This window comes from Hirundo rustica, chromosome 8 (genome assembly GCF_015227805.2).
Source record: "Hirundo rustica isolate bHirRus1 chromosome 8, bHirRus1.pri.v3, whole genome shotgun sequence".
Classification (NCBI taxonomy): domain Eukaryota; kingdom Metazoa; phylum Chordata; class Aves; order Passeriformes; family Hirundinidae; genus Hirundo; species Hirundo rustica.
In genome coordinates this window covers 3,850,629-3,874,493 of record NC_053457.1, presented here as the reverse complement: position 1 = coordinate 3,874,493, position 23,865 = coordinate 3,850,629, and the positions used below count along the sequence as shown (strand labels likewise).

Sequence of the window (23,865 nt, the reverse complement as noted above, 5' to 3'; positions counted from 1 at the left end):
GCAGTGAGCACCCCTAATTAACCTGATTTTTTGCTGATAATCACTCCCAATGGAATCAAATCACAAATCCGGGGATGGATTGACCGGCACACAGAAAGAAGCCGCCCTCCGTGCGTTAATTCAGCGAACGGGATATAATTTGATCCAGGTAGGAATTCACCGTCCCATCCTTTTGTGCAGTGTCCAGCTTCATCCTGAAGCTTCACTGGGGGCGTGAGCAGCAAATCCATGCTCCTGAATCACTCCTTGCTTGTTCCTTTTCACTCTGTTTCTCTCTCACATCCATGCTGGCCTTCACTATGTTGTGTTTCACAAAGCAGGATCTTATTCCTCAAGAAATTCCTTGCTTGATGGGCAATTACAGTAAAGGTGAGGGAAGGACAACCCTGAGCACTGCTGAATGTTGGGAAAGGTGGGGATTGCTGTCTCAGAACCAAAGAAAGCCCACAGAGTTTCAGAAGAGGGATGAGGTGGGAAGTACAGCACATCACCTTTTGTGCAAATCCTTGCACAGGTACATGGGAGGCAGGTGCCTCACCCGCTCCAAGGTTTGCTCCCAGTTTAGTCTCCAAGGTCTCCAAGATCCAAACCTCCCGTGGTTAGGACAGGTGGAGCCTGGCCATGGCCTTCAAACCCACCTGAGAAAGCCTTTCTTGACTACCACGACCCAAACAAGCTCAGCCTTGGAAAGTACTGGGCTCTGCCATGACCGGCACTTGCATCCTGGAAGAAGGAACTGCAAACCCTGGATTTTAGGCAGGTGGAGGCCATGAACCTTGCCTTGTTTTGCATGGCACTAGAGGGCACAACAGGCCCAAGCACAACCTGAGATTCCTGGGGAAAAGCACATTCCAAGACCAGGCCAGTAGCTGCGTTCGGTGCCCTGAGGAGCCTTTCTGCTGTACCTGACCCATAAGATAAGGGACTTCTGTAAGTCTTTGATTTACTGTGGCTTTCTTAGAATCATAGAGGTTCCTTAAATCCCATCTTGTTCCAGCCCCATGCCATGGGCAGGGACAACTTCCACTGGCCCAGGTTAATCGAAGTCCTGTCCAACCTGGCCTTGGAATCATCCTGGTGTTCAGCTTTTCCTACTGTCACATCTGGCAAAGCTCACTCCTAAAGCACAGATTTCAGCTCCCAATCCCCCACACACTTCAACATCTTGCTCTTCTCTCTCATTTCCTTTTCCATTCCATCTTTGCTATTTTATCTTTTTTCCCCCCATCTCCTAATTTCCCTGCACTTTAGGTATTTTTCTTCTGTCCTGTCTGTGGGTGCAGCCAAACATCTTCCTCAGTGCACACCTGGGTTGTTCATCTTTGGCAAATGGCTGATGTCCACTTTCCCTCCAGGCCCCTTGTCAAAAATGGTTTGTTGAGGTGCTGCCCTCCAGACACAAACAAAGCCACTGCAAATTGAGGGAAGGGTTTATTTCTTTCTGTGTCCCCTCACACACCAGCTCAGACATAAAATCAAATATCCCCAGGACTCCATCACAACTGAAAACATTGGAAAAACAGGAATGAGAATTGAGGGCCTGTTCTAGGCCTGAGAAAACTAAAAGGGTTTTAGTATATTCCTGTTTCCTCTTAAGGATCTCTGTTTGTTAACCTTCCTCTTAAATCAGCTGTAAAAGGCATTCACTTTCCTGGAATAATCCCAGAATGGGAAGTGACTAAAGAAATTGTCAGGGAGCCAAAAATGGAAAAATTGCTAGAGCCCCAGCTCTCCTGGGAGCAGAGAATCACTGTAGGAAGAGGGAAGGAGAGACAGGAGAAGGCAGGAAGGAAGGAAGGCAGGAAGGAAGGCAGGAAGGCAGGAAGGCAGGAAGGCAGGAAGGAAGAAAGGAAGGAAGGCAGGAAGGCAGGCAGGAAGGCAGGCAGGAAGGAAGGCAGGAAGGCAGGAAGGCAGGAAGGAAGGAAGGCAGGAAGGAAGGCAGGAAGGCAGGAAGGCAGGAAGGAAGGAAGGAAGGAAGGAAGGAAGGAAGGAAGGAAGGAAGGAAGGAAGGAAGGAAGGAAGGAAGGAAGGAAGGAAGGAAGGAAGGAAGGAAATAAATATGATTAAAAATAGGGGAGGAGAACAGAGACACACTCATCTAGCAGAAAAAAGAATACTGACTGGCCTTCACATCTTTGAATATCCCTTGGGGACAAGATTTGCTCTCTGCCAGAAGGATATCCTGAGTGGGCAGATGTCATCCTCAGACTGGTTGAAAATCAAGACAAGTTGTAAATTTTGCAAGTGTTCCATCACCCAGACCACAGTTAACGCAGAGCCCATGTAGATTGCCCTGCCAGAGCCAGGAGGATTTCCATTTTCTAGAGAGTTCCCTGATTGTCTGCTCCTAGACTTCAGAACTATCCCAGCCTTGGCAGCAGGACATTGCATTATCCCTGCTGAATCCATGAGGAGCTGAAGGGAAGGAAGGTGTCTGCCTCAAGGGTCATTCCCAGAGACGGGATTGGTTTGATCCATGTTTAAAAATCGATAGCTGAACCTTTCTTTTCTTTTCCTCCACGGCAGGAAAATGGGCAGAGGAAATATGGGGGACCACCACCGGGCTGGGATGGCCCTCCACCAGAGAGGGGCTGTGAGATCTTCATTGGGAAACTGCCCCGAGACCTCTTTGAGGATGAACTTATCCCACTCTGTGAAAAGGTGAGGCTTGATGGCAGCTGATCAGTAACTGATGGTCAGAGCTGCACGTCAGGGCTGAACTGCGCTGGTTCCAAGGCCGGGCTGGGCAGGACTTGGAGCAGTCTGGTCAATGGAAGGCGTCCCTGCCCATGGAACTGGAACTTGGTGGCCTTCAAAATCCCAGTCTTCCTTAACCACTCCCACCTTGCCGACAAATCTCTCTCCCTTGGCAGATTGGCAAAATCTATGAGATGAGGATGATGATGGACTTCAATGGCAACAACAGGGGCTATGCCTTTGTGACCTTCTCCAACAAACAGGAGGCCAAGAATGCGATAAAGACACTCAATAATTATGAGATCAGGTAAGCGGGGCAAACACCTTCAAAGCAACTTTAAATCACATGTATCAGTCTATTTTGGCATGTAAGGGATATTTTTCCTGGCAGCCTAGAGCAAGGTTGCTTAGATCCCTGTGTTTTGAGGAGAAATCGCCTCCTGTCTCCCTGCACAGTCACTGCTCATTAAAGCCAACATCTTTCACAGGAAATTTCTTCCTCACAAAAGAAAAAAAAAAAAAGAAAAAAAAAAAAAAAATCCACAACAACACCACCTATCAGAAAATCGGAAAAAATTATTCTGCTTTGGATCAAATTAACTTTCCCCTAACCAGCGCTGTTTATTATGTCCCCCTCAGGTTGTTTGTTGTTGATTTACTCTATTCACAGTCTCCCTCGTGACAGATTGTGCAGATATGTTCTGGGAGATGGAGCAATTGCAAAAATGGTGAAATAGGATGGAAACCAATTGGCAAAAGAGTGACATTTCCTAATAGAAAGGAACAGAAAAAGCTTTCATGTTTGTGACTAAAAATTGGGAACAAAACACCCAGAAATCAACAACAGATGGGCCCATCAATACGTGTTGGTTGGATTTCAACCACACTAAATGCTTTTTTGCCAGTTCAAAGTGGGAAGAATTGACGTCTTTGCTTAAAAACCTTTTGGGATAAACCGTGCTGGCAATTGTATGGCTTTTTAAACTTAAAAAGGAAAAAAGGGTTGTGTACTGCTTTGAGCAGATCAAGGCACATGGAGGTCTTGGAGATGTCATTTGTTGCAGAGGTTGGCAGGTCTTAGGGATCAAGCTTCATCCACCTCCACCTCCTCCACTTCCTTCCCTGGCTCCAAAGACTCCTCTAAAGAAGTATTGCACTTCTCCAGGCCTGTAAGAGATACTTTAACCCCAAAGAGGTGAACAGAGGAAGTTTTTATTTTGGGGTCTGCACAAAAGTTGGCATCAGTAAATCCTCAAATGGTGCCTTTCCATGACAAGGGATTTTCTTTCCCCAAAACCTCAGTCATGGGATGAGTGGGAAGTCACAAGCCACTGGTGACAACACAGGGACCAGGGTTGTATGGTGCAGTTGCCTGGTGGCAGCAAAGGGGAGAATCTCAAGTAGGAAAAGCAAACCTTGGCTTTGGTTTCTCCCTGAAATCCTTAATTTCAGCCATGCTGCCTGACTTTGATGTCAGATTTAGCAGAGTGGCAGCTTTTGCACTGAGCAAGGCCACTGGAATATCCCAAAGAACGGCTGAGGCCGAAGCCTTGTGTTCAGCCTCGCGTTTTGGGACAGAAGAGGGACTCTGTTTAACCTTCCCCTCTCTTGGCTCCTGATTCCTGACAAAGCAGCTCTGTTGTTTCAGGAACGGGAGACTCCTGGGGGTCTGTGCCAGCGTGGACAACTGCCGCCTGTTCGTGGGGGGCATCCCCAAAACCAAGAAGAGGGAGGAAATCCTGGCAGAGATGAAGAAGGTCACGGACGGTGTCGTGGATGTCATTGTCTACCCCAGCGCAGCCGATAAAACCAAAAACAGGGGCTTTGCTTTTGTGGAGTACGAGAGCCACCGGGCAGCAGCCATGGCCAGGAGGAAGCTGCTCCCAGGTCAGCAGGGATGGGGAAGGGTGGCTTCCTCTCAGGGGCTGTGGGAAATGGAAAGATAGAAACTTCCACAGATACTGAAGGGTTTGATTTGCAGCCTTGGGAGAAGCTTGGATAGATGTAATAATAAAGGTACACAGTCATTAAGCAGAAAAATTATAAACTCGTGTTCCTACAGTTGCAAAAAGGAGTATGCCTTAAAAAAGTAAACTGTATTGGGCAAGACGCTCATGGGTTTTAAAGTGTAGTAATGTGATTTTATGGAGTAAGCTAGGAGTTCAGATGTTATAGTAGAAGCATATGTGCATATGTGGAGTAGCAGGCTATTGGGGAAAAAGTAGACGCAGTGCGGCAGAATTAAGCAAAGGTGATAGGTTAGAAAAACCAAATAAACTCTGTGGCAACTCTGCATTGGATCAGAATGGTATATAGTGCTTTGTAACAGTGAAACTTGTGACTGCTTTTGAGCTACAGCCGACTTCTTACTCCTCTAAAATCTCACGGCCTCTGGGGCTGATGTTTATCAGACTAATAAATCGTTATTAGCCTTCCAGTGATCCCATCCCGTCATTAAGGTGTTGATCACCTCATGCTGCAGTGACAACATCTCCAGGAGACCCAGGGATCCAAGGAAATGAACGTGGCTGGGTTCTCTGCCCTCAGAAAACAGTTTTCTGCTAGAGACTACCAGAGCCAGGAGGTCCCCCAAGACGCCAGGGGTGTGGGATTCATGCTGATGATCCCTGGTTGTCCTTCAGGAGCTTAGGTTTATTAAAAATCCAGCCAGATGAATTCAGTGGTGTGCATCCATGCTGCTCTGCTGTGGGATGTGCTTGTCTTGGGTTAAACATGAAATAGAGATTTGTTTATGGCCTCTCAGGGAGAATCACTCAGGAAAGCATCTGAGAGCAGGTTCAGGCTGGAGCATGGACCGAAAATTGATACTTTGGCAAAAAAACTTGGAATGAGAAATTGCTTTAGAGTAAATCTAAAAAAAAATCAGCACCAAGAAACAGCCAAAGACCATTGCGAAGGAGAGAGAGGTTTAGCAGGTATTAGGTGAAGAAGTCACTTAAGATTAAGTGCATTTGCAGGGGCTTCACCAATTTTCTCTTGCTTTCTTATGCTCCTGCATTGCTTTGTTGAACACAGCTCATTGGTTGGTGAAAGCATCCAACAAGCCTTGGGGTTTGAGATTTGTTCATAACCACCAGCCTTCTTTTACCTGCTTTATACATTAAATTCCCTGCATCACTTAAATTCTGCTTGTTTTCTCTTATTGTGTAAAAAAATGGGCATGATTTTGAGCACTGAATTTGCTTTTCTATTGGGAGATATGTCACACTTGAGTTTTTTTCTTTTATTCTGCATTTTCTTCTTCAGTTTAAGCATCTCCCTGGTGGTGGGAGCACATCCTGTGCTTCAGCACGATTTTCTCATGGTTTTTATGTGGAAAGGGAAGGCAGGAGCACATGAAATCCTGAGCAAAGACTGCAAGACAGATGGAAGGAACTCAGAGCCCTGAGCAGACATGTGCAATGCATGAGGGATTTCCAGTTTAGGGACATCTCAGTGAACAATTTAGGGAGTTCCAAAGGCCTGAGCAGGAGCCAGAGTCTTCTGAAGTCTCAAGCATACGGCAGGAACTGGAAAAAAGTTTAAAGCCAGAGCTGAATGTGTCTCCAGCTGATGTGAGATTGAATATCATCATCAGATGCGTCCTTTAAACTGAACCTCATTGCTGGTTGAGGGAGCGCTGTAGAGAAAGTGCTCACAAATGGAGAGTTTCTATAAAAAAATTAAGATTTTGTCCTGTCTCTGGCTAAACAAGAGGGTGGAGATAGACTGGTTTTCAGCAAGAGGCACCAAGCTTAGCTCCTTGCTGCAAGTCAACAAGTTCATCATTTCCACCCTTGAACTGAAAACAGCAATTCAGCAAGGGGCACAGAACCGTGAGCAGCCCTGCCTTTATCTCTGCTTGCTGAAAGCTCAGATCTGTGCAGTGCTGGAAGCTGGAGAGCAGCTCAGCCTCACTCCACAAATCCCAGCCTATTCATGAGGGATTCCAAGGGAATAGCACCTTTCCATTTAGTTTGATCATTGACACTTCCAATAAGCCTCCAAATTCTATCCTCACCCTCTCATTTTGGAGCTCCCATGCCTTCTTCAATAGGTTGTCCAAGCAGAGATGCCTTTTTAGATCTGGCAAAGAGTGTTTTGCAGGATTTTCTTTGTCCCCTCAGCTGCAAATGTGTGGCTTAGGTCACCTAAAGAATCACCAGCAAGGCCTGGGCAAAACCAGGTTTAATATAAATTTGTGAAGGCACGACAGGGTTTGATGGCAAAGGTCACTCTATTACTTACTGTACAGATAAAACAGACAAAGAAATATCAGATTAAAGCAATCTAGAATGATTCATGTGGAGACCAGGGAGGCAAAAGGGTGAGGAGGGAAAAACTGAAGGATTCCAAGAGTTGAGTCCTGATACAATAAACCCCCTTGCCAATCTCAGCCTCAGACTGGCTCAACAATTTAGGTCTAAATGGTTTCTTATTCATAACAATATCTTATCATGGTTTATTATTCATACCAATATCTAATCAACATTAGGGGTTCTTAATAAATTGATCAATTTAACACCTCTGAAACAATTCAATAGAATTTTCTATAAGTGCAACAGAACCATAAATCCGACTTAACCAAACTTAAATGATAAATCTAAAATGGCAATCTTGCTAATACACATGCATGCAGACAGAAAGAAATATGGACTTCTGAAAATTCCCCTCAACTTTAGTGGAAGTCTCACTTCAGGTGCCTTTGAATCTGGAGCTGAGCCTCAAGGAGTGGGGACACCAAACCAGCTGCATCATCAACATTCAACAATGTGATTTATTTGCTCTTTCGCTTCCCTGCCCCTCAGCAGCTCAGTCCAGTGAGCACAGAGCCCCTGGTTCATCCTCCACACCCACACCCTGTCTTATGCATCGGGACGTTTTGTGTCCCTCCTTCTGCTGCAACTTCACCCAAATGGATTCAAACACGCACAGAGACATCCTTGCTTTTGCTGTTTCATTCCATCCCACTGGGACTTCAGGATCTCTCTTCTGGCGTCAGGGGAATGAAACTTTGCCAGCCAGAAGGGATTTTTATAAGTGCATTGAAATATTTCCCTTTAGGGAGCGCTCCAGGAAGTGCAGGTTTAAAGTGAATTATTCTGTATTTTCACTTCTTTCAGTTCTGGAGGCTCCAAAGGTATTTACAGGAGACCATTCCAAGTGTGACCATCTGCTTTTGGAAGGGAACTGATGCAACAGCAGTGCTTTGAGCTAGGAAAGCTTTTTGTTTGGTCGTGTTTGTTGAATTTGGCCTGTTCTGCTGTGAAACGGAACATGAGCCGGAGTGAGGGGAGGCAAAACCCCCCAGCACTGACAATGCCCATTCCCTTAAAGGAAGGATCCAGCTGTGGGGACACCCCATCGCCGTGGACTGGGCAGAGCCGGAGGTGGAGGTGGATGAGGACACCATGTCCTCAGTGAAAATCCTCTACGTGAGGAACCTCATGCTCTCAACCACCGAGGAGACCATAGAGAAGGAGTTCAACAGCATCAAACCAGGTAGGAACCCACTGGTGCTCTGCCTCCTAAACAAAGTGCTGCAAATGGAAATACTTCTGCATTCCTAAAATGCCACGAGAGATAAAAAACAGCTGTTTCCTGCTGTGAAATGTTCGTGTGAAATGCCACAAAAATTGACGTGAGGCTGAAGGCTTCCACCCAAAATGGCATCCCATTAAGGGCTGCTTAATTCCCAGCTAAAGCCACCACGAAGGAGGAGGATTTGCAAATGGAAGAGACCCAAAATGCTGCATGGGGTTGCCCTGTGTCATCAAAATGCCTTGGAATCATTTATTCTTTCTTTAAAAAAGTTGGTGAAGCAGCTGGGTGATTTCAGCATTCTTCTGTGGCAAGGGATGGTGATAAAAATAGAATGATTTGATACATATCCGTTTTATCTGATCTATCTGAGTTCTGAACTAATTTTCATACATCCCCCCCAGTCCTCGTGTATATTGGTGAATAATTAGTGCTTCCCATTTAATTCAATATTCCTTTGTGGCATATCTTACATGCACTTAGGGTGAGATTTTTCAAAAAAAAAAGCTGTGAGATTAATTGGGAATGAAAATCCTGCTGGCTTTCAAAGGAGATTTTACTTCTGGCTTGCTCCAGCTTTAGGAAATTCCACCCAAAACCAACAAAGTAAAAATAACTCATTTCTGGGGCTCTGCAAGACACACAGTCCATTAGGCACTAGGAACTGATGCTTGGCAATGTGAAATCTCCTTTCATCTCACTCCTGCTAGCTTCCTTCTATTAATTTTTTAAAACATGCTGCAGAGCTTCGTTTTTCTTCCACTAACTTCTTGTTTCTGCTCTGTGCATGGCTTTTCCTGGACTAGGCTGCAATGCAAAGATCTTCACGAGTTTTCCTTGTGTCCTTCCAGAATTTCTGGCTCATACTTTTTGCCACTATTGAGCTGTCGCAGACCCCATTTTACCCCTGAGTTAAATTTATGTTATCCCACTCTCTGAACGGTTTCCTTCTTTTATTTACCCAGTTTTTCTCCCGAGCTTTGAACAAGCTCACACTCCCCAGAAATACATTTGTGGTCTTTTGACTCTTTGGTAACAGTCATCTGCTTTGCTCCTAAGAAGTTTTCCACTATAACAACAGAATTCTGCAACAGCTGTCATTTTCCTTTTATCGTTTCAGCGTTTGTGTTGGAAATTTTTTTGGTTTTGTTTTTAATAGACAGCTTTTATTTTGGTGGCTAAAATCAGGAATGGGTGCATTAGAGCAGCAAAACTTCCAGCTTCGGGGAGAGAAAACACAGTTTAAGTTACAGTGAGATCAAAAAAGGCAGGAAGGATCTGAAACAGCTCATTGCCCTGCCGTGGTTCTCTGCCTCACTCACTGAGCCACATTTCAGCACTGCTTAGCTGAAATGACTTTGGATCCAGAAGGATTAAGAAGCTGTTTTGACATCAACAAGACATCCAATTAAAAATGATACAGAGGTCCCCATGACACAGCAATTGTCACATCTCTGAGGGCTCCACAGACAGGACCAGGAATGCTGCTTGTTGTGCTCCTCAAGTTGGGATAAGCAGCATCCCTCAAATCTGAGCCAAATTCCCAGCCTGATGACTTCTGTAGAGCTGTCTCTCTGAAAAGCTCTGCCTTTGCTCCCTAGGGATCCCAATCCCAAGCCTGGTAGAGTTCCCAGCAGGAAGATTGTGCTATCTCCCAATGTGCCAGAGGGACAATGCTCCCTGTGTAATGTCCCATGGATGGGCTCCCCATGGAGCTGACCCAAGAGTGGTATCACATTGCTTGGCCCAGCAGAGGCAGAAGCAGGGAAGAGCAGAGTTTTTTGGCTCAGGATTGGTGTCCTGGAATGTTCTCCAGGAGGCAGAACACAGTGAGTTCATTAAAGCTTCCACTTGTAAACAAAGCATGAGCATATAACTCCCATAAATTCAGGCTTGGAAAATCATCCTCTGTCCCAGAAGGACACAAAGTGCTATCTTGCTATCCCTGTGTCATTCCAAAATGTGCAGCCCGCTTGGGTTGTAGGCTGGGACAGGCTCGTTTAGCACTTTGCAGCTCCTAATGATTCCCCCTGAACACCAAAGAAATTTGTTTCCCCCTGCATTTTTTCTGAATAAGTGCTTTTTGTGGCAATATGACATTTCCCTCTGCACCTGTTCAGCTTTAGGAGGTAAGAAGCCAGCAGAAGAGTTGTCCAGCATCCCTTAGCCATATTTCCAAAGGATATTTTGGGGGTTTTACAGGAGGCTGGGCTGGCTGATGTTGTGCTTCCCGAGCCACGGGAGCAGAGAAGATGAGGAATTAAAGAAATGGCTGAAGGCTGTGGCTGTAGGGAGCAGGACTGGTGGGGTTATTCTGGAGACAGACTCCTCAGTGCAGAGTATGAGTTCCTGGCAGCAGAGCAGCTGACAAGGGAAAGGGAAAACTGTAGGGGATGGACTTAGAAAAGAAGAACAGGAGGTTATTTACATTTGAATTATTTCGGATAAATTGGATGTAAGACAGATTCAGGCTGGAAGAAAGATTCTCTAGTCCAAGCCGGCCGCCAGGAGGGCCTTCCCTCAGCTGCAGAGCCTGACTGGGGCCGTGTCCAGGTGAATTGGGGCATCCAGGGAAGTCCCACTGCTACAGGAAAGGCTGTTTCCTAGGGAGAGGTTGTTTCCTAGGGAGAGACCTGCTGCCCCATCAATTCCAGCCCATCCCAGTTCCCTGGGCTGCTCTGTCCTGGGCAGGACTGGTTGTTCATTCTTCCTGAACATCCTGAACTGGCTGTCAAGGAGAAAATCTTCCTTGTTTTATGGCAAAAGCATTGGCTTTCCTGAAGCTGCCTCCAATGCACGTACAAAAACAGGGAGATGGGGATCACGCGGGGATGTTCCCACGGCTAGTGCGTGGTCTGTCACAGAAGGGAGACACAAGACCAAAAGTAGTGTCCAACAGAATGGTTTGGACAGAAGAAAACCTCTCCAGTTAAATGGGAACCTTACTGGTGTCTCATCCCAGAACCTTCTAATTTTCCTTGAAATGCTACAACCATTATATAGTGATTTTCCTGTGGAATATACATCCAAAGAGGTGAGGGGACACTGACCTCTTGTTCTTCTACCCTTGCTCAGCCTTTGCTCTCCAGGGTCTCATAACCTGACAGAACCACTCTTTCAGGTCTCTGCTTTCTGACTAATCCCCACTTCCCATTAATATTCCCATGTTTTCCACAGGTGCAGTGGAGAGAGTAAAGAAAATTAGAGACTACGCCTTTGTGCACTTTAATAAAAGAGAACATGCAGTGGAGGCCATGAAAGCCTTGAATGGGAAGGTAAAGCTGCTGTAAATGTTAACTCCTGGGGCTTAGGGTGCAGTATATTATACAAAGCCACCTGCTTTATTAGCTTCAAAACCCTCCCAGAGGTGTTATCCCAATTTGCTCTTTGCTGGTTGCTTTTATACTCCTGAATTTGTTTTTCAGCAGCTCTGTTGTACACAAACGATTCATTTTGGCTCCTTGTATTTGTGCTGCTGTTTGCCCAGCTCTAGCTCACTGCTCAGATGAAAGAAAAAAAAAAAAAAAGAATAAAACAGGAAAAGCTGAAAGAAGAACTAGGAAAGGAGGGGTTACGATCCCCCCTGGCTCACACTCGCATCCTTGTTCCAGACTGCCAGCAAAAACACTGGCAGGGCAGCGTGTGAATGGCAAATTGGGATGAACGAGGTCAGCCCAAACATCTGCTCCAAATTCAGATGCGGATTTGCGAGGAGGCTGCTGAATTTAGCCCTTCTTGCACTGCGTGTAATTCACTGTAAAGCCATAGCTGTTCCCAAAGAGGTGTTAACCCCGCTCCTATTTTTAGTGCCACTGCTGTTCTCCACGGGAGCACATGGAATCTCGCCGGCTTACGAGCTGCTTTGCAGGGAAGTGAGGCTTTCTGAAGCCTTTGCTGAAGGAGCCTCTCCCAGCAGGGGCCAGGGCTGGGCACTCTCAGATTAAGCCTTCACCCAGCCAGTGCCACACTCCCTCGTGTGAGGGAGATTTTTGGCTTTTTTGGGGTGGTTTCCTCCATCTTCCCATCCCATTGGGACATGGGGACAGTTCCTATTCCATAAGTGGGATTTCCATAGGGGCTTTTTTGGGGGTGGTTTCCTCTATTTCCCTGTCCCATCGGGACATGGGGGCAGTCCATAGGTGGGATTTCCACCAAGAACTCTGACCACTTACTCCCATGCTCTCTCCCCACCCACGAAGGTGCTGGACGGGTCACCAATCGAGGTGACGTTGGCCAAGCCGGTGGACAAGGACAGCTACGTGAGGTACACGCGCGGCACGGGTGGCAGGGCCCCGGTGCTGCAGGGGGACTACACCTACACCCTGGGCCACCTGTACGACCCCACCGCCGCCTACCTGGGCACCCCGGTCTTCTACGCACCCCAGGCCTACGCGGCCATCCCCAACCTGCACTTCCCCGCCGCCAAGGGGCTCAGCAACAGGAGCATCCTCCGGCCCCCCTCTGTCCGAGGTAATTCCTCTCGCACCAGCGTTCGGCCAAGCATACCCTCTGGGGATCGGGCAGCTGCTGCCCAGACACCAACACCAACACCAACACTGGCTTTGCCCCAGCTCCTGGATGCCACTCAGAAAGGGGCGGAAAACGCAGGGTTTAGGCTCTGCCTCTCCCAAAGGCAATCTTCCAGCTGAAAAAAAATAACCTTTTTCCTGGAAGGAACTTCTAGGTTGCCCTCAGTCCAATGTAAACAAGCCAGGAATCCTCCTGGTTTTGCCCCAGCAGGGAAGACCAAATAAATAAATTAATAAATAAATAAATAAATAAATAAATAACACACTTTTCCTTTCCCCCTTCAGGGCTGGCTCCCACAGTCAGCCACCATCACTGCTACATTTGCTCTTTGCTTTGAAAGTTACAGGGGAAAAAAATGTACCAGTCCTGGTGCTTTCTGACCCAAAGCCATGGCGTTTTCTAAGGAAGTCATATTGCCCTGGTGCAGGGTAGGGAATCAAACAAGCCATTCTGGAAGTTGGAGGGCCCCTTTTGGGGCATTGTTAACTTAATAATAATTAATTCAATCAATTCAATCTATGAATAAAAGAAAATATGTCTGAAAACTCCGGGGTGACCCTGCCTGGAGCCAAATCAACTACCCACACTCAGGTACCCCCAAATTAAATTTCAATACAGACATTGTTTGGTCAGTTCAGACGTAAGTTTGGGGCTAGCAAAGAAATCTCTGTCATATAATCTTCCTTCCAAAGATGACGCCTTGTGTCCCCAAGCCAAGTCCCACAGCAGGCTGGGACCCTGTGTGGCACTCTGGTAGGCCTGGCAAGGATCATGATGGACAGTTTTTGTCCCTTCACCAGGAAGGAGACAGGGAAGCAGGAATACACTTTGTTCCTCAAGTTTTTCCCCACTCGGGTGAACCAGCTCCTGTAAAGGTTGCATTAGAAAAGAAGCAGATTTGAGAAGTCCACACCTGTCTCTTGCTTCATGGTCTCCCCAGACTCCCAAGCAGGTTTCCCTGAGGAAAAAATGGAAGTGTAATGGGGCAAAACCAAAAAGGGGGTTTCTTCATATAGGGATGAAATTATGTAAGCTGCAAATTCTTCAAGGTGAAATTGTGCTGGTGGGTAACAAAAAGATGCCAGCTGTCCCCTCTCTTCCTTCCAGCTACAAAGCTGGGTAAAAAGCTGTCCTGAAATCAAAACTGACCAAAGAAGATGGGAAATGGGCAGAAAGAAGCAGTTTTTCCCCAAAACCCCTCACCTAGCCAAGAAAGGGTATCAGTGTCAAGCCTGTGTCATCCCACCACCAGGCCATGGCACCTCCTGCCCAATCCCTCTTCCCAATCCTCCCAGCAAGAGGAGCTAACTTTTCCATTTCAGCAAGAATCAGGGTCCTTTTTCCTGTGATTTGATTTGGTTTAATGCCTTCTTACATTCCTAGAAATTTACATGAATGTACCTGTAGGGGCTGCGGGCGTCCGAGGCCTGGGAGGCCGCGGCTACCTGGCGTTCCCGAGCCTGGGGCGCGGATACCACCTCAAGGGAGACAAGAGGGGAGAGGACAAGCTCTACGACCTCCTGCCAGGGATGGAGCTCACCCCCATGAACCACGTCACGCTAAAGCCCCAAGGGATCAAACTCGCCCCTCAGGTACATGCCCTAAAAAGAATCCCAAGGGTTGCGTTGGGAAAACAGGCCGCTCATTGAATCTGTGCCACGGCCTAGTAAATAAACCCGTTCTTTAATGTCTCAAAAGACATTTAAAAACGAGCGGTACCAGCTGCATCTTGCAATATCCACCTGCCTTGCCCTCCCTCATGGAATCGTGGAACGGTTGGGGTTGGAGAAGACCTTTAACATCACCATGAGCGTCATAAATGCCTTGATCCAGCTCAGGCTGTCGCACCATAAAGGCACCATGGGTCAAGGAATTGCCACCCACGATGGGTTTGATGCATAAATTGCATCACCTGGGGCTTCACCAGGGGACCATGCGCATGTGTAGAAAAATACTGCACATTTTCAAAGCATTTATGGCAAAAGAAGCATTGACTTAACCAAGCCTAGCACAGAAACTATGCCAGCTCGGGGGGCTTTTGATTTGGTTTGTGCGTGTCGATGCAGATGGGTGGATGAGGGCTGAGGAGAAATCCAGAATAAATTCCCTGAGTTTCTGAATGTCCAGCTCTGACAGTAACTCTTTTCCCCCTATATTGTGCAGAGCGACACAAGAAACCAGCTTCACCCTGAATTTTGAAGCATGTCTTTGCCTTTTAACATTCAATTGCCACAGCATCCAGTTTGCCAAAGGTTATGAAAACATCCTTGTTTTCTCCCAGAAAAATGGGCAGTGGGATTTCTTTCCCTCCTGCAAAAGTCCCTTTATTTTGTCAGCGAATCAGCCAGAATCAAAGAATGGTTTGGGTTGGACAGGAGAAAAGCTCACCTAGTACCAACTCGTGCCATAGGTAGGGGCACCTTTCACTAGAGGTGTGAAACACCTGGAATGGTTCTGCAGGGCCTTAGGGCAGGTGAAATTCATTTTTATAAAACCAACATATAAAGCAGTTGGGACAGCAGGGAACAAGTTGCCACAGTGGAAAAATGAACTATTGTAATCGAGATAGGAACTGTGTAATGAAGCATTTTACAATGCAAGATGCTAAACTTTAGCTGGAGCTGCGGTGGCAAAATTAAAAGCAGCAGTGAGGTTTAAAATTTACTTTTTAGTTTTAAATCCATTCAAATGCAAAGCTGTAAATGAGGTAGACCATAGCAAGACTTCAGAGTGACATAATTGTGACCTTCCAGTGCCTGAAGGGCCTGCACGAAAGGTGAAGAGATACTTTACAAGAGCCTGGAGTGCCAGGACACAGGGAATGGCTTCCCAGCACTAGAGGGCAGGGATAGATGGATACTGAGAGGAAAATCTCATCTGTGATGGGGATGAGGCTCTGATACAGGTTTTTCAGAGAAGCTGGGGCTGCCCCATCCCTGGAAATGCTCAAGGCCAGGTTGGAGCAACCTGGTTTAATGGAAGGTGACCAATTCCAGCAACAGCACACAGACAGTGGGTTAAAAACCCTCGAATCCCAAGTCAAAGCAGGAGTGTTTCTGGACAGCTATTCCCAATTACCAGGGGATCAGCTGTGCCAGAGCTGAGGGCAACGTGGTTCAGCATTTCAAAAGCTGCAATTGCCTGCTGAACCCGTGGAATTAATTGGATGGAAACACAACCCTTTTTCTTTTTAAAGAGAAGCCTATTTGGACTTCTCATGCTCTGTAACCCACTAAGCCTGGGAGGCAGCAGAGCAGAGAAGATGAATACAACCCGAGCTTCTTTAGTCCTCTGAAAGAGAAATCCATGAGACAGAGGTTCTGAGGAGAATTCAAAGAGAACCACACTGAAATAATCTAATCAGCAAAAGGACTCAGATGCCCAACTGAACAGGGAATAATTTCAGGAATTAAGCAGATCTTAAAGTATAAAGCATTTAGATGAATTGTAGACTTCAAGGTGGATGCAATATTCTAGCTGCCACTTGGTTTGTATTTTTTGCTAAGCTTTGAGGAAGCTGCCAGGACTCCCTGAAGAGCCTTTGAGGGAAGGCAGCTGCTCAGCACAGGGACTGGAGCTGGGTGAGGAGGCTTCTGCACAGCAATTAACCCCAGCACAAATCCCGTTGCTTCTTTTTTTTTTTTTTTTTTTTTTTTTTTTTTTTTTTTTTTTTTCCTTCTAGATCTTAGAAGAAATCTGCCAGAAAAACAACTGGGGACAACCTGTGTACCAGCTCCACTCTGCCATTGGTCAGGATCAAAGACAGCTCTTCCTCTACAAAATCACCATCCCTGCCCTTGCCAGCCAGAACCCCACCATGTACGTCATTAGTGGAAGGTTTCCAAGGCTTAGGCTTTATTTTTTAAATTACATTTTACCTAACAGCTGTCCTCAAAGTCCCAAGCACGCAAGTCTCAATCTCCTTTTATTTAAAAAAAAAAATTATTCAGTTTCTTTTAGAATATTTATTAAATGTATATTTATGCATTATATATGCTTATATAGTTATATACATAAATACTTTTTTAAAAAAATACAGGGAGAAAAAAATCCAGAGTATTATTAAGTGCTGTCCGCTGTGCTTGGTGCTCTCTCTGATGATGCAAACATTACAGAAATCCAGACATAATCAGGCAGAAGGATGCTTTTTTTGTACAAAAAGAAAGCAAACAGTAGCCCTTGTGGGGAAATAGGAGTTTGAAGGAATGTGCTGATATTTTAGCTCCAAATAGGATTGTAACCATTTCTGACCAAAACCGCTGTTTGCTGTGTGTTGTAAAGAAAAACCCAGACTCAGTATTGTAAAGAAAAAACACAGCAGTGTTTTTCTTTTGATGGAAAAAGCACAACAGACTCTGCAAGGACATCGTATCCGGCATGAGAGCCAGGGTCGATAACCCCAGCAAGGAACCAGAGCACTTGGAGGAGAGCAGCCCTGTTAATGCACCAGCACGGGGAAGCGATGCTTCCATTTGCTGTGTGGGATGGTGCCAGCTCTAAGTGCATCACAACATCTCGCAGGAAAGCCCTGGGGAAAGCAAACCCAGCTAACTTTGTGCTGTCCTCACAGACACCCCTTCACACCGCCCAAGCTCAGTGCCTACATCGACGAGGCCAAGACCTACGCGGCTGAGTACACCCTGCAGACCCTGGGCATCCCCGTGGAGGGGGCAGAGGTGCCGCCTGCAGCGCCAGCTTTTCCAGGTATGGGCATGTCTCTACAGCAAAGGGCTTCTGGAGCGTCAGTTTTCCTCCTGGTTCCTTGTGGGTGTGAAGAGTGAAGCAGGTTTTGGCCACAGAGGACTGGCCTGGTTGTGCTCCCCCACAGTGGTTTGTGTTACTTATGTGTCTGGCGTCTTTATCAGAGAATTCCAGACTGCTTTGGGTTGGAAGGGACCCTAAACATCACATAATTCCACCCCGTGTCATGGGCAGGGACACCTTCCACTATCCCAGCCTGCTCCAAGCCCCAGTGTCCAGCCTGGCCTTGGACACTGTCAGGGATCCAGGGGCAGCCACAGCTGCTCTGGGCACCCTGTGCCAATTTATCGCCTATAAAGGATTTTATCTCTGTCCCAGGGTTGCTTAAATGTCTGTGTCCACACCCCAGAGCGACTCCAGCTGGGGGCACAGGGGTGGTGGCTCTGCTCCAACCCCAACCCCTCAGGTCAATGCCACAGCTGGGACTATTTCCAGGGGAGTCAGAGCAGTGTCCAAGGGCTGGGAATACCAACATGCAGAGGCCAATCCCAGCTCCACACGTCCCCTCCACTTCTCCCAGTTTGTGGATGCCTCCTTCAACTGGGAGCCCCAGAAACTACCCAGGATGCAAAGCTGGTGTCCCCAGTGCCACATCTGGGATGAGTCCCCTCCCTGGCCCTGGTGTCACCAGGATGGAGGAGACTGTCCTCCCTGCAAGGACACATGGCTGGTGAACTCATGGGCTCTCTGTCTGCCCCCAGCACCCGCAGCTCCTTGTGAACCAACACTCAGGATTTCATCTGCCAAAGAAATGACGCAACCACGAAAGCTTGGATCCGATCCCAGCTCTCACACCCCCACGAAAGGTTTTCCTCCCAGTTTGAGAATTCGTATTTAGTAGCTCTTGCAACTGCCCAAAACAGCTTGGAAATCATGGGAAACACAGGAATTACATCTGCCGTGCTCTCCAGCATGACAGTAGTTCTGATGGAGAGGCAGCACCACGTGCCAAGCTGCACATGAGGAACGCATTAGTCAGTACTACTGAGTTGTTTGGAGTGTCTCAAGGATGGATTTAAAAAAAAAAATAAAAATAAAACATCTATCCGGCTTCCTGCCACAGGAGTCCACAAAAGCCACAGAAAAATCAATTTGTCTGGGCTTGTGCAGCTTCCGCAGCGTGGAAACCAAATGGGCTCTTTATTGAATCCAGCCCCCACTTACTGCTTAATTAGCATCTCTCCTTATCTTTCATCCGCCCTTATTTATTTGTCTTGGGAGCTTGGCAAATGAACAGGCACTGAAGTTGCTGCTTGCAGCACACACCAGTGCTTGGTCAGGGACATAAAGCTGAGCTCGGGCCATGCCCAGCTCACAGCTCATTTCTCTCCTTATGGTGGCAGGTGTCCCTTAAGTCCCAGATTTCTCAATTCCTGCTGGAGATGTTGCACGTGGCTTTGCTGGTGCAAAGAAAATACTCTGGAGAGCCACAATATTCAAATTGTAAGGAATTCCTCATGTTTTTCTCCAAAGTGACACCTCCAATGAGGCAAAGTGCGCTCCCTGTTGCCCAGTATTTCTATTCCCCCGCCAAGAGGAGCTTGGTTCTGGCTGACCTTGAGTTGATCCCATTGCCCACCTGGTCAGACAGGATCCAGGGGGATGTATTTTGGCAGCAGAGCCTGGTTCAGGAGATCTTATGGATACCCCAGCTGCTCTTCCCAAATTTAGGGTTTGTCTTAACTCCTGATTCTTTTACAACAAAACAGTGCGGTCTGGTTGACAAACTGCTATGCCGTGCCTTTAGAGGAACCAGCCCCAAATGATGCTGTTTTCCCAGTGATTCATTCTCAAATAGCAATGCTTACATTTCCCATGGAAAATCTGGAAGTGTTGAAACCACATTTTCCATTAGAAACCAATGGGAAAAAACAAAAATATCCCATCTACTAAATATTTTCTCCCTGCTGTTGCATTGAGGGAGTCTCCCTACCACAGCTGTCCTGAACTGTCTGTGTTTTGGCTGTGAAGGGATCAGAGCTATATTTTTTCCAAGAATCTTGCCCAAATTTCCCCTATTTTAGGTTATTTCCTTGTCCTCCTCATGCCATACAGGGGGGAAACCCGTCCAGAGCACCATCAACTCAGAAATGATCAAAACTTGAGGAAAAATTATTCAACAGAGAGGGGTGTTTTTCCATGTTTAACAAATCATGGGTGAGGAAATGCTTTCGCTTTCCTGTGAATTGTTTAATTTGTTTACATTATTCCCACCAACAGACTCACTGCTGCCCGAGTCGTTCCCACTGAAAGTCGTCCCATCAAAACCTACCAGGCGATGGCGAGTTTTGGACGGGTTTTCATTAATCCATAGATTTTCCCTCTTTTCTTGCCTTCAGGATACACCATTGCCAACGCAGCTGCTGCTGTCACAGCCACCCAGCTCAAGCAAGCAGTGACAGTGGGACAAGATTTGGCCACGTACGCGACCTATGAAGCCTATCCTGCCTTCGCTGTCGCCGCACGGAGCGACGGCTACGGAGCCTTTTAACCAAATTCCCTCAAACCCAGCACAGGCAGAAAGGAAAAGAAAAACAATCTCAGTCTGGTAATTCAACACCCTCACGATTTTAAGCTAATCTGTGGGCTAAGGTTCATTTTAGTCAGAGTTTCAGTCTTGTAGGTCCTTAGTTTTGTAATGGGATGTTGGGGGGGGCAAGGGAGGAGAAATTTAAAAAAAAATCGTGCAAAATCAGATTTCCATACTAGAAAGCAAAAGCTCAGCCCAGGAAATGAGAGGTTCTCAGGTGTATATATATATTTTTATGTGTATATATATATTTATACACCTAGTGTGTGTGTGTGTACGTGTTTACAAGCAACAACCTGTGCTGAAAACAGTTGGTCCCGTGGCTGTTGTGACCGGGACTGGGGAAGGATGGGGTAGCCCAGCAAACTCCTCCGTGCACCAGGAATTCTCCTGCATCCACCCCAAAGTTTCCCAGGCCAGGCAGAGCAGACGTGCCCCTTGGCCACAGGGCTTTGCCTCTCCCTGCGCCTGATCCCCCCGTTCCACCAGCCTGGGGTATCTCAAGGCTCTCCAAAATTCTTTGCCAAGGCAAAAAATCATTTATCCTAAGCATTTTTGTCCAGCCCAAGAGGCTAATTTTTAACAGGTTTCCGTGCTAATTTAATTTTTTAAACCAGAGCACAAGAATTCAGCAGTTTTCCCTCTTTGCTCCCTCCCAGCCATGTCCAAAAATCAGCAAATACTGGTGTATTTTTGTGTGCTTCCCATCAAAGGCACATTCACTGAAAAATAGGGAAACTTTTAAGCCTGAGGAGCAGAAAAGTGCTATTCATTAAGGCCAATTCTCTACTTAATTAGAGCATGAGGGCTCACAGCCATGGCCCAGTAATAGCAGGCACCTCGACAGGAATAAAATAATATCCAAAGAACATTCTTCCGGGTTGGAAAGAGCCCTGCCTGGCTTTACACATCACACCAAGGCTGCTGCCTTCTCTGATTCCAGCAAAAATTAATTTAGAGGAAGAGGGTTCACACCAACAGTAAAGGCACCTCTTAATTTGGAGAGCACCAGAGCTGGTGTTTGTTTGAACCCTTTGGAGATGCTGGGAGCATCCTTTGGTGTACAGCAGGGGCATTATCCATTTATTTTTGCCATGGGATCGAGGCAGGAGTAATGATGCTGTGGAGATATAGGAGGAATCCACTGCTGGATCACTACAGCGGACACCTTAATCCTATATCGTAAATCCTACCCAGTGATGCACACTAAGAAAATTGAATTTATTTAGTCTAGGACCAAAAAAACACTTTTGGGAGGAAGAATTTACGACTGGGTTGATGACACTCAGCAGATCTGGCCCCAGATTTTTCACCTGGTTTAGGTGCTGTGATGTGGCAGAGTAGAAGCCATTCCAAGTGGAGCTTTCCCTGTGTATCCCCCAAGCTGTGCAAAGCGCGAGGGTCTGTGACCATGTGGTGACTGCAGGAACCAAGTGTTTCTTTCCTCTTCTGACTCAATTTGCCCTGGAATGGAACAAACCCCATAAGCTGTACAGTCTGAGGTCCCATTAGACCCCTCCTATTTATGAAGTAGCTCGTTAGGGTGACCCTAAAGGTATTACAAGCCCTCTGTGGCTGCTGCTGGCCACCTTTGGCCTCGCAGCAAAGGACAAACCTGGTCACAGAGGGCCAAATAACCAAGAGTGTTACGGATTTCATGTTTTGCCTTTTTTTTTCTGTATCTGTCTTTAAGTGGTGTTTGCCAACGAGGAACATAGCCAGGAGAGTCTCTCAAACCGTTGGCAGGAAGTGTTTCTCACTTTCCGTGTTCAGTAAGTTTAGTCTGCTTTTTCAGCTATTTATATAAGTTCAGAAAGATGTCAAAGCAAAGGGCAAGAAGCAGTATTAAAAACGTGTGCATGAAGCACTTATTTTTGTACGAGTAGTACAAGGTTTGTATAGAGTTTTAGCACTGTGAAGTGTAGTGAAAAATCACAATTTCCATTTACTGGAGGACAATCGTGTATGTTTAAAGGGAATGAAGGGGAAAATGGCATCTCAATCATCCGTTACAGATTAGAACTGGGACTAAATTCTGTGAAGCAACCCTGTGATTCTTGAGTAATCCGAGGACATTCATTGGACTTTGAAATATCATTAAAACTTTTTAAACACATGAACACATGCCTCAGTCCTTTTATACATCCGTGGTAAACAGGAGCACTTTGCTCTGGAGGGATCGATCCCAGGTCACGTTGGCAGGGTCACAATCTGTTCAGGAGCATGTTCCACGTGCACTTTGGTGACCCTCTCCAAGCACACGCAGCAGAAAATCAGCAGTTTCGTACCTCTTCACTTCTAAATGAGAAATCAAGGGGTTCTTGGCCCGTTTCCCAACACCTCTTTGGTCAGTAATTATTTATCTGTCAGTGCTACAGGAACTGGGTTTGCTGTGAATTTATTACAGTGGTGATTGTTCCTTACTCGATCCCAGTGGAGACTTTTGGGGGTTGCATCGATAGTGAGACAACACCATGCAATAATAAGGGGTTATTATTATCCCCTTAATAATAATTAAAGGACATCCATGATTTAGGACTGTGAGGGATTGGTCCCACCTTAAGAAGAGCCTGTTGACAGGCCACTGATAGGTAAATCTTTTTTAGGATGGGACCCTGCTCCTTGGAAGACCATCACACTTAAATGACTGAGGAACAGTGATTCCTGAGACAAGGAGTTCTGGGTTTGCACCTTTCCAGAGAGATCGTGAGCTCAAGGAATGGGGGAAGCTCTGGTACTTGCTACCGATAACACAAGCCAAGGCCTCCCTGACACTCCAAAAGAAATTTTGCCAAAATAACTTGACACTGTTCTTCCAAAGAGGTCAGCTGTATTCCGGGCTCCAGCAGCTCTGCCAGCTCTGTTATTTTCCCTCATTAGCTTTTCCCGATGTCCTGCTTTCATTTCCTCCAAAACCAGGGCAATGGAGAATCTGCTGTTGGGCTGTGATGTTTTCCCCCTGGCACAACTGAGGTCCCCTCTTTGCTCAGCAGCCACTGATTGGTCAGTTTTGCAGAGCAAGGGTAATTTTCCAAGGACTCTCAAACCCACAGCCCAACTTAAAGAAAACATTATTTCCCATTTGTAGAGATGTGGGCTCCCAGTGGAGAGCAGGACAAAGCCAAAAACCATATCCACCCTCCACCAACAAGTTTAAGACAAGTTTGAGGTATAAGTGATGAGATTTATGCCCAGAAAAATCAGCAGATGGCCTCATCTTTGGTTGCTGGCAAGGCAGGGGGTACAAAAACTGCATTTTCCATCTCCCTTCTTCCAGCCAGTGCTTTTCTGGAGGTCTGTACAGCACAGGGCCTGTCATCTGAGGTGCAGAGTGAGAATAAAACATTTCTGAGGGTGGTACAACCCTGTGTTTGGAGCTGGCCAGACCCTGGAACATCCCGCAGGGAAACTCTCATGTCCCATGAAACCCCCTCATTCCATGTGATAATGTGACTTTCAAAGGGATCTGCTTTACCTGGGAGCTCACATGGCTCCCTTTTCCCAGCTAGATCTCCCAAGGACCATCTCATCTCATCTCATCTCATCTCATCTCATCTCATCTCATCTCATCTCATCTCATCTCATCTCATCATCATCTCATCTCATCTCATCTCATCTCTTCTCATCTCATCTCATCACAATCTCTCCATCACATATCTACTTAGATTTTCCCTTTTTGGGAAAAAAAAAACCCTCAAAATCAATTGACCTTTGAAGGTGACATTGCAATCAGGGGTCACCAGTCCCTGCTGGTCACAGAGTGGGGGTCAGCCTGGCCCTGGGTGTTACTTGTGATGCTCTGAGGG

The 23,865-nt window shown here is 46.5% G+C and overlaps 1 protein-coding gene across 2 annotated transcripts; it reads left to right on the top strand.

Annotated features, from left to right (window-relative positions):
* The first annotated feature begins 49 nt into the window (after positions 1–49).
* A1CF (APOBEC1 complementation factor) lies at positions 50–20,020 on the top strand. Of its 2 annotated transcripts, none has more exons than XM_040071456.1 (11): positions 50–148; positions 2,527–2,661; positions 2,874–3,004; positions 4,346–4,584; positions 8,035–8,199; positions 11,416–11,513; positions 12,438–12,708; positions 14,176–14,360; positions 16,451–16,587; positions 17,339–17,472; positions 19,869–20,020. In XM_040071456.1, the coding sequence occupies exons 1-11, from the start codon at positions 50–52 to the stop codon at positions 20,018–20,020; spliced, it is 1,746 nt and encodes a 581-aa protein (XP_039927390.1). The 2 variants fall into 2 exon arrangements, with proteins under 2 accessions (XP_039927390.1, XP_039927389.1); XM_040071455.1 differs by having other exon boundaries at positions 14,152–14,360.
* Positions 20,021–23,865: the final 3,845 nt, after the last annotated feature.

Excerpts from the sequence above, each read along its gene's own strand:
- A1CF (XM_040071455.1), top strand. The coding sequence starts at position 50 with ATGGAATCAAATCACAAATCCGGGGATGGATTGACCGGCACACAGAAA. Across the intron at positions 149-2,526 it reads CGGGATATAATTTGATCCAG|GAAAATGGGCAGAGGAAATA; the intron begins GTAGGAATTCAC and ends CCTCCACGGCAG. Across the intron at positions 12,709-14,151 it reads CCGGCCCCCCTCTGTCCGAG|AAATTTACATGAATGTACCT; the intron begins GTAATTCCTCTC and ends TTACATTCCTAG.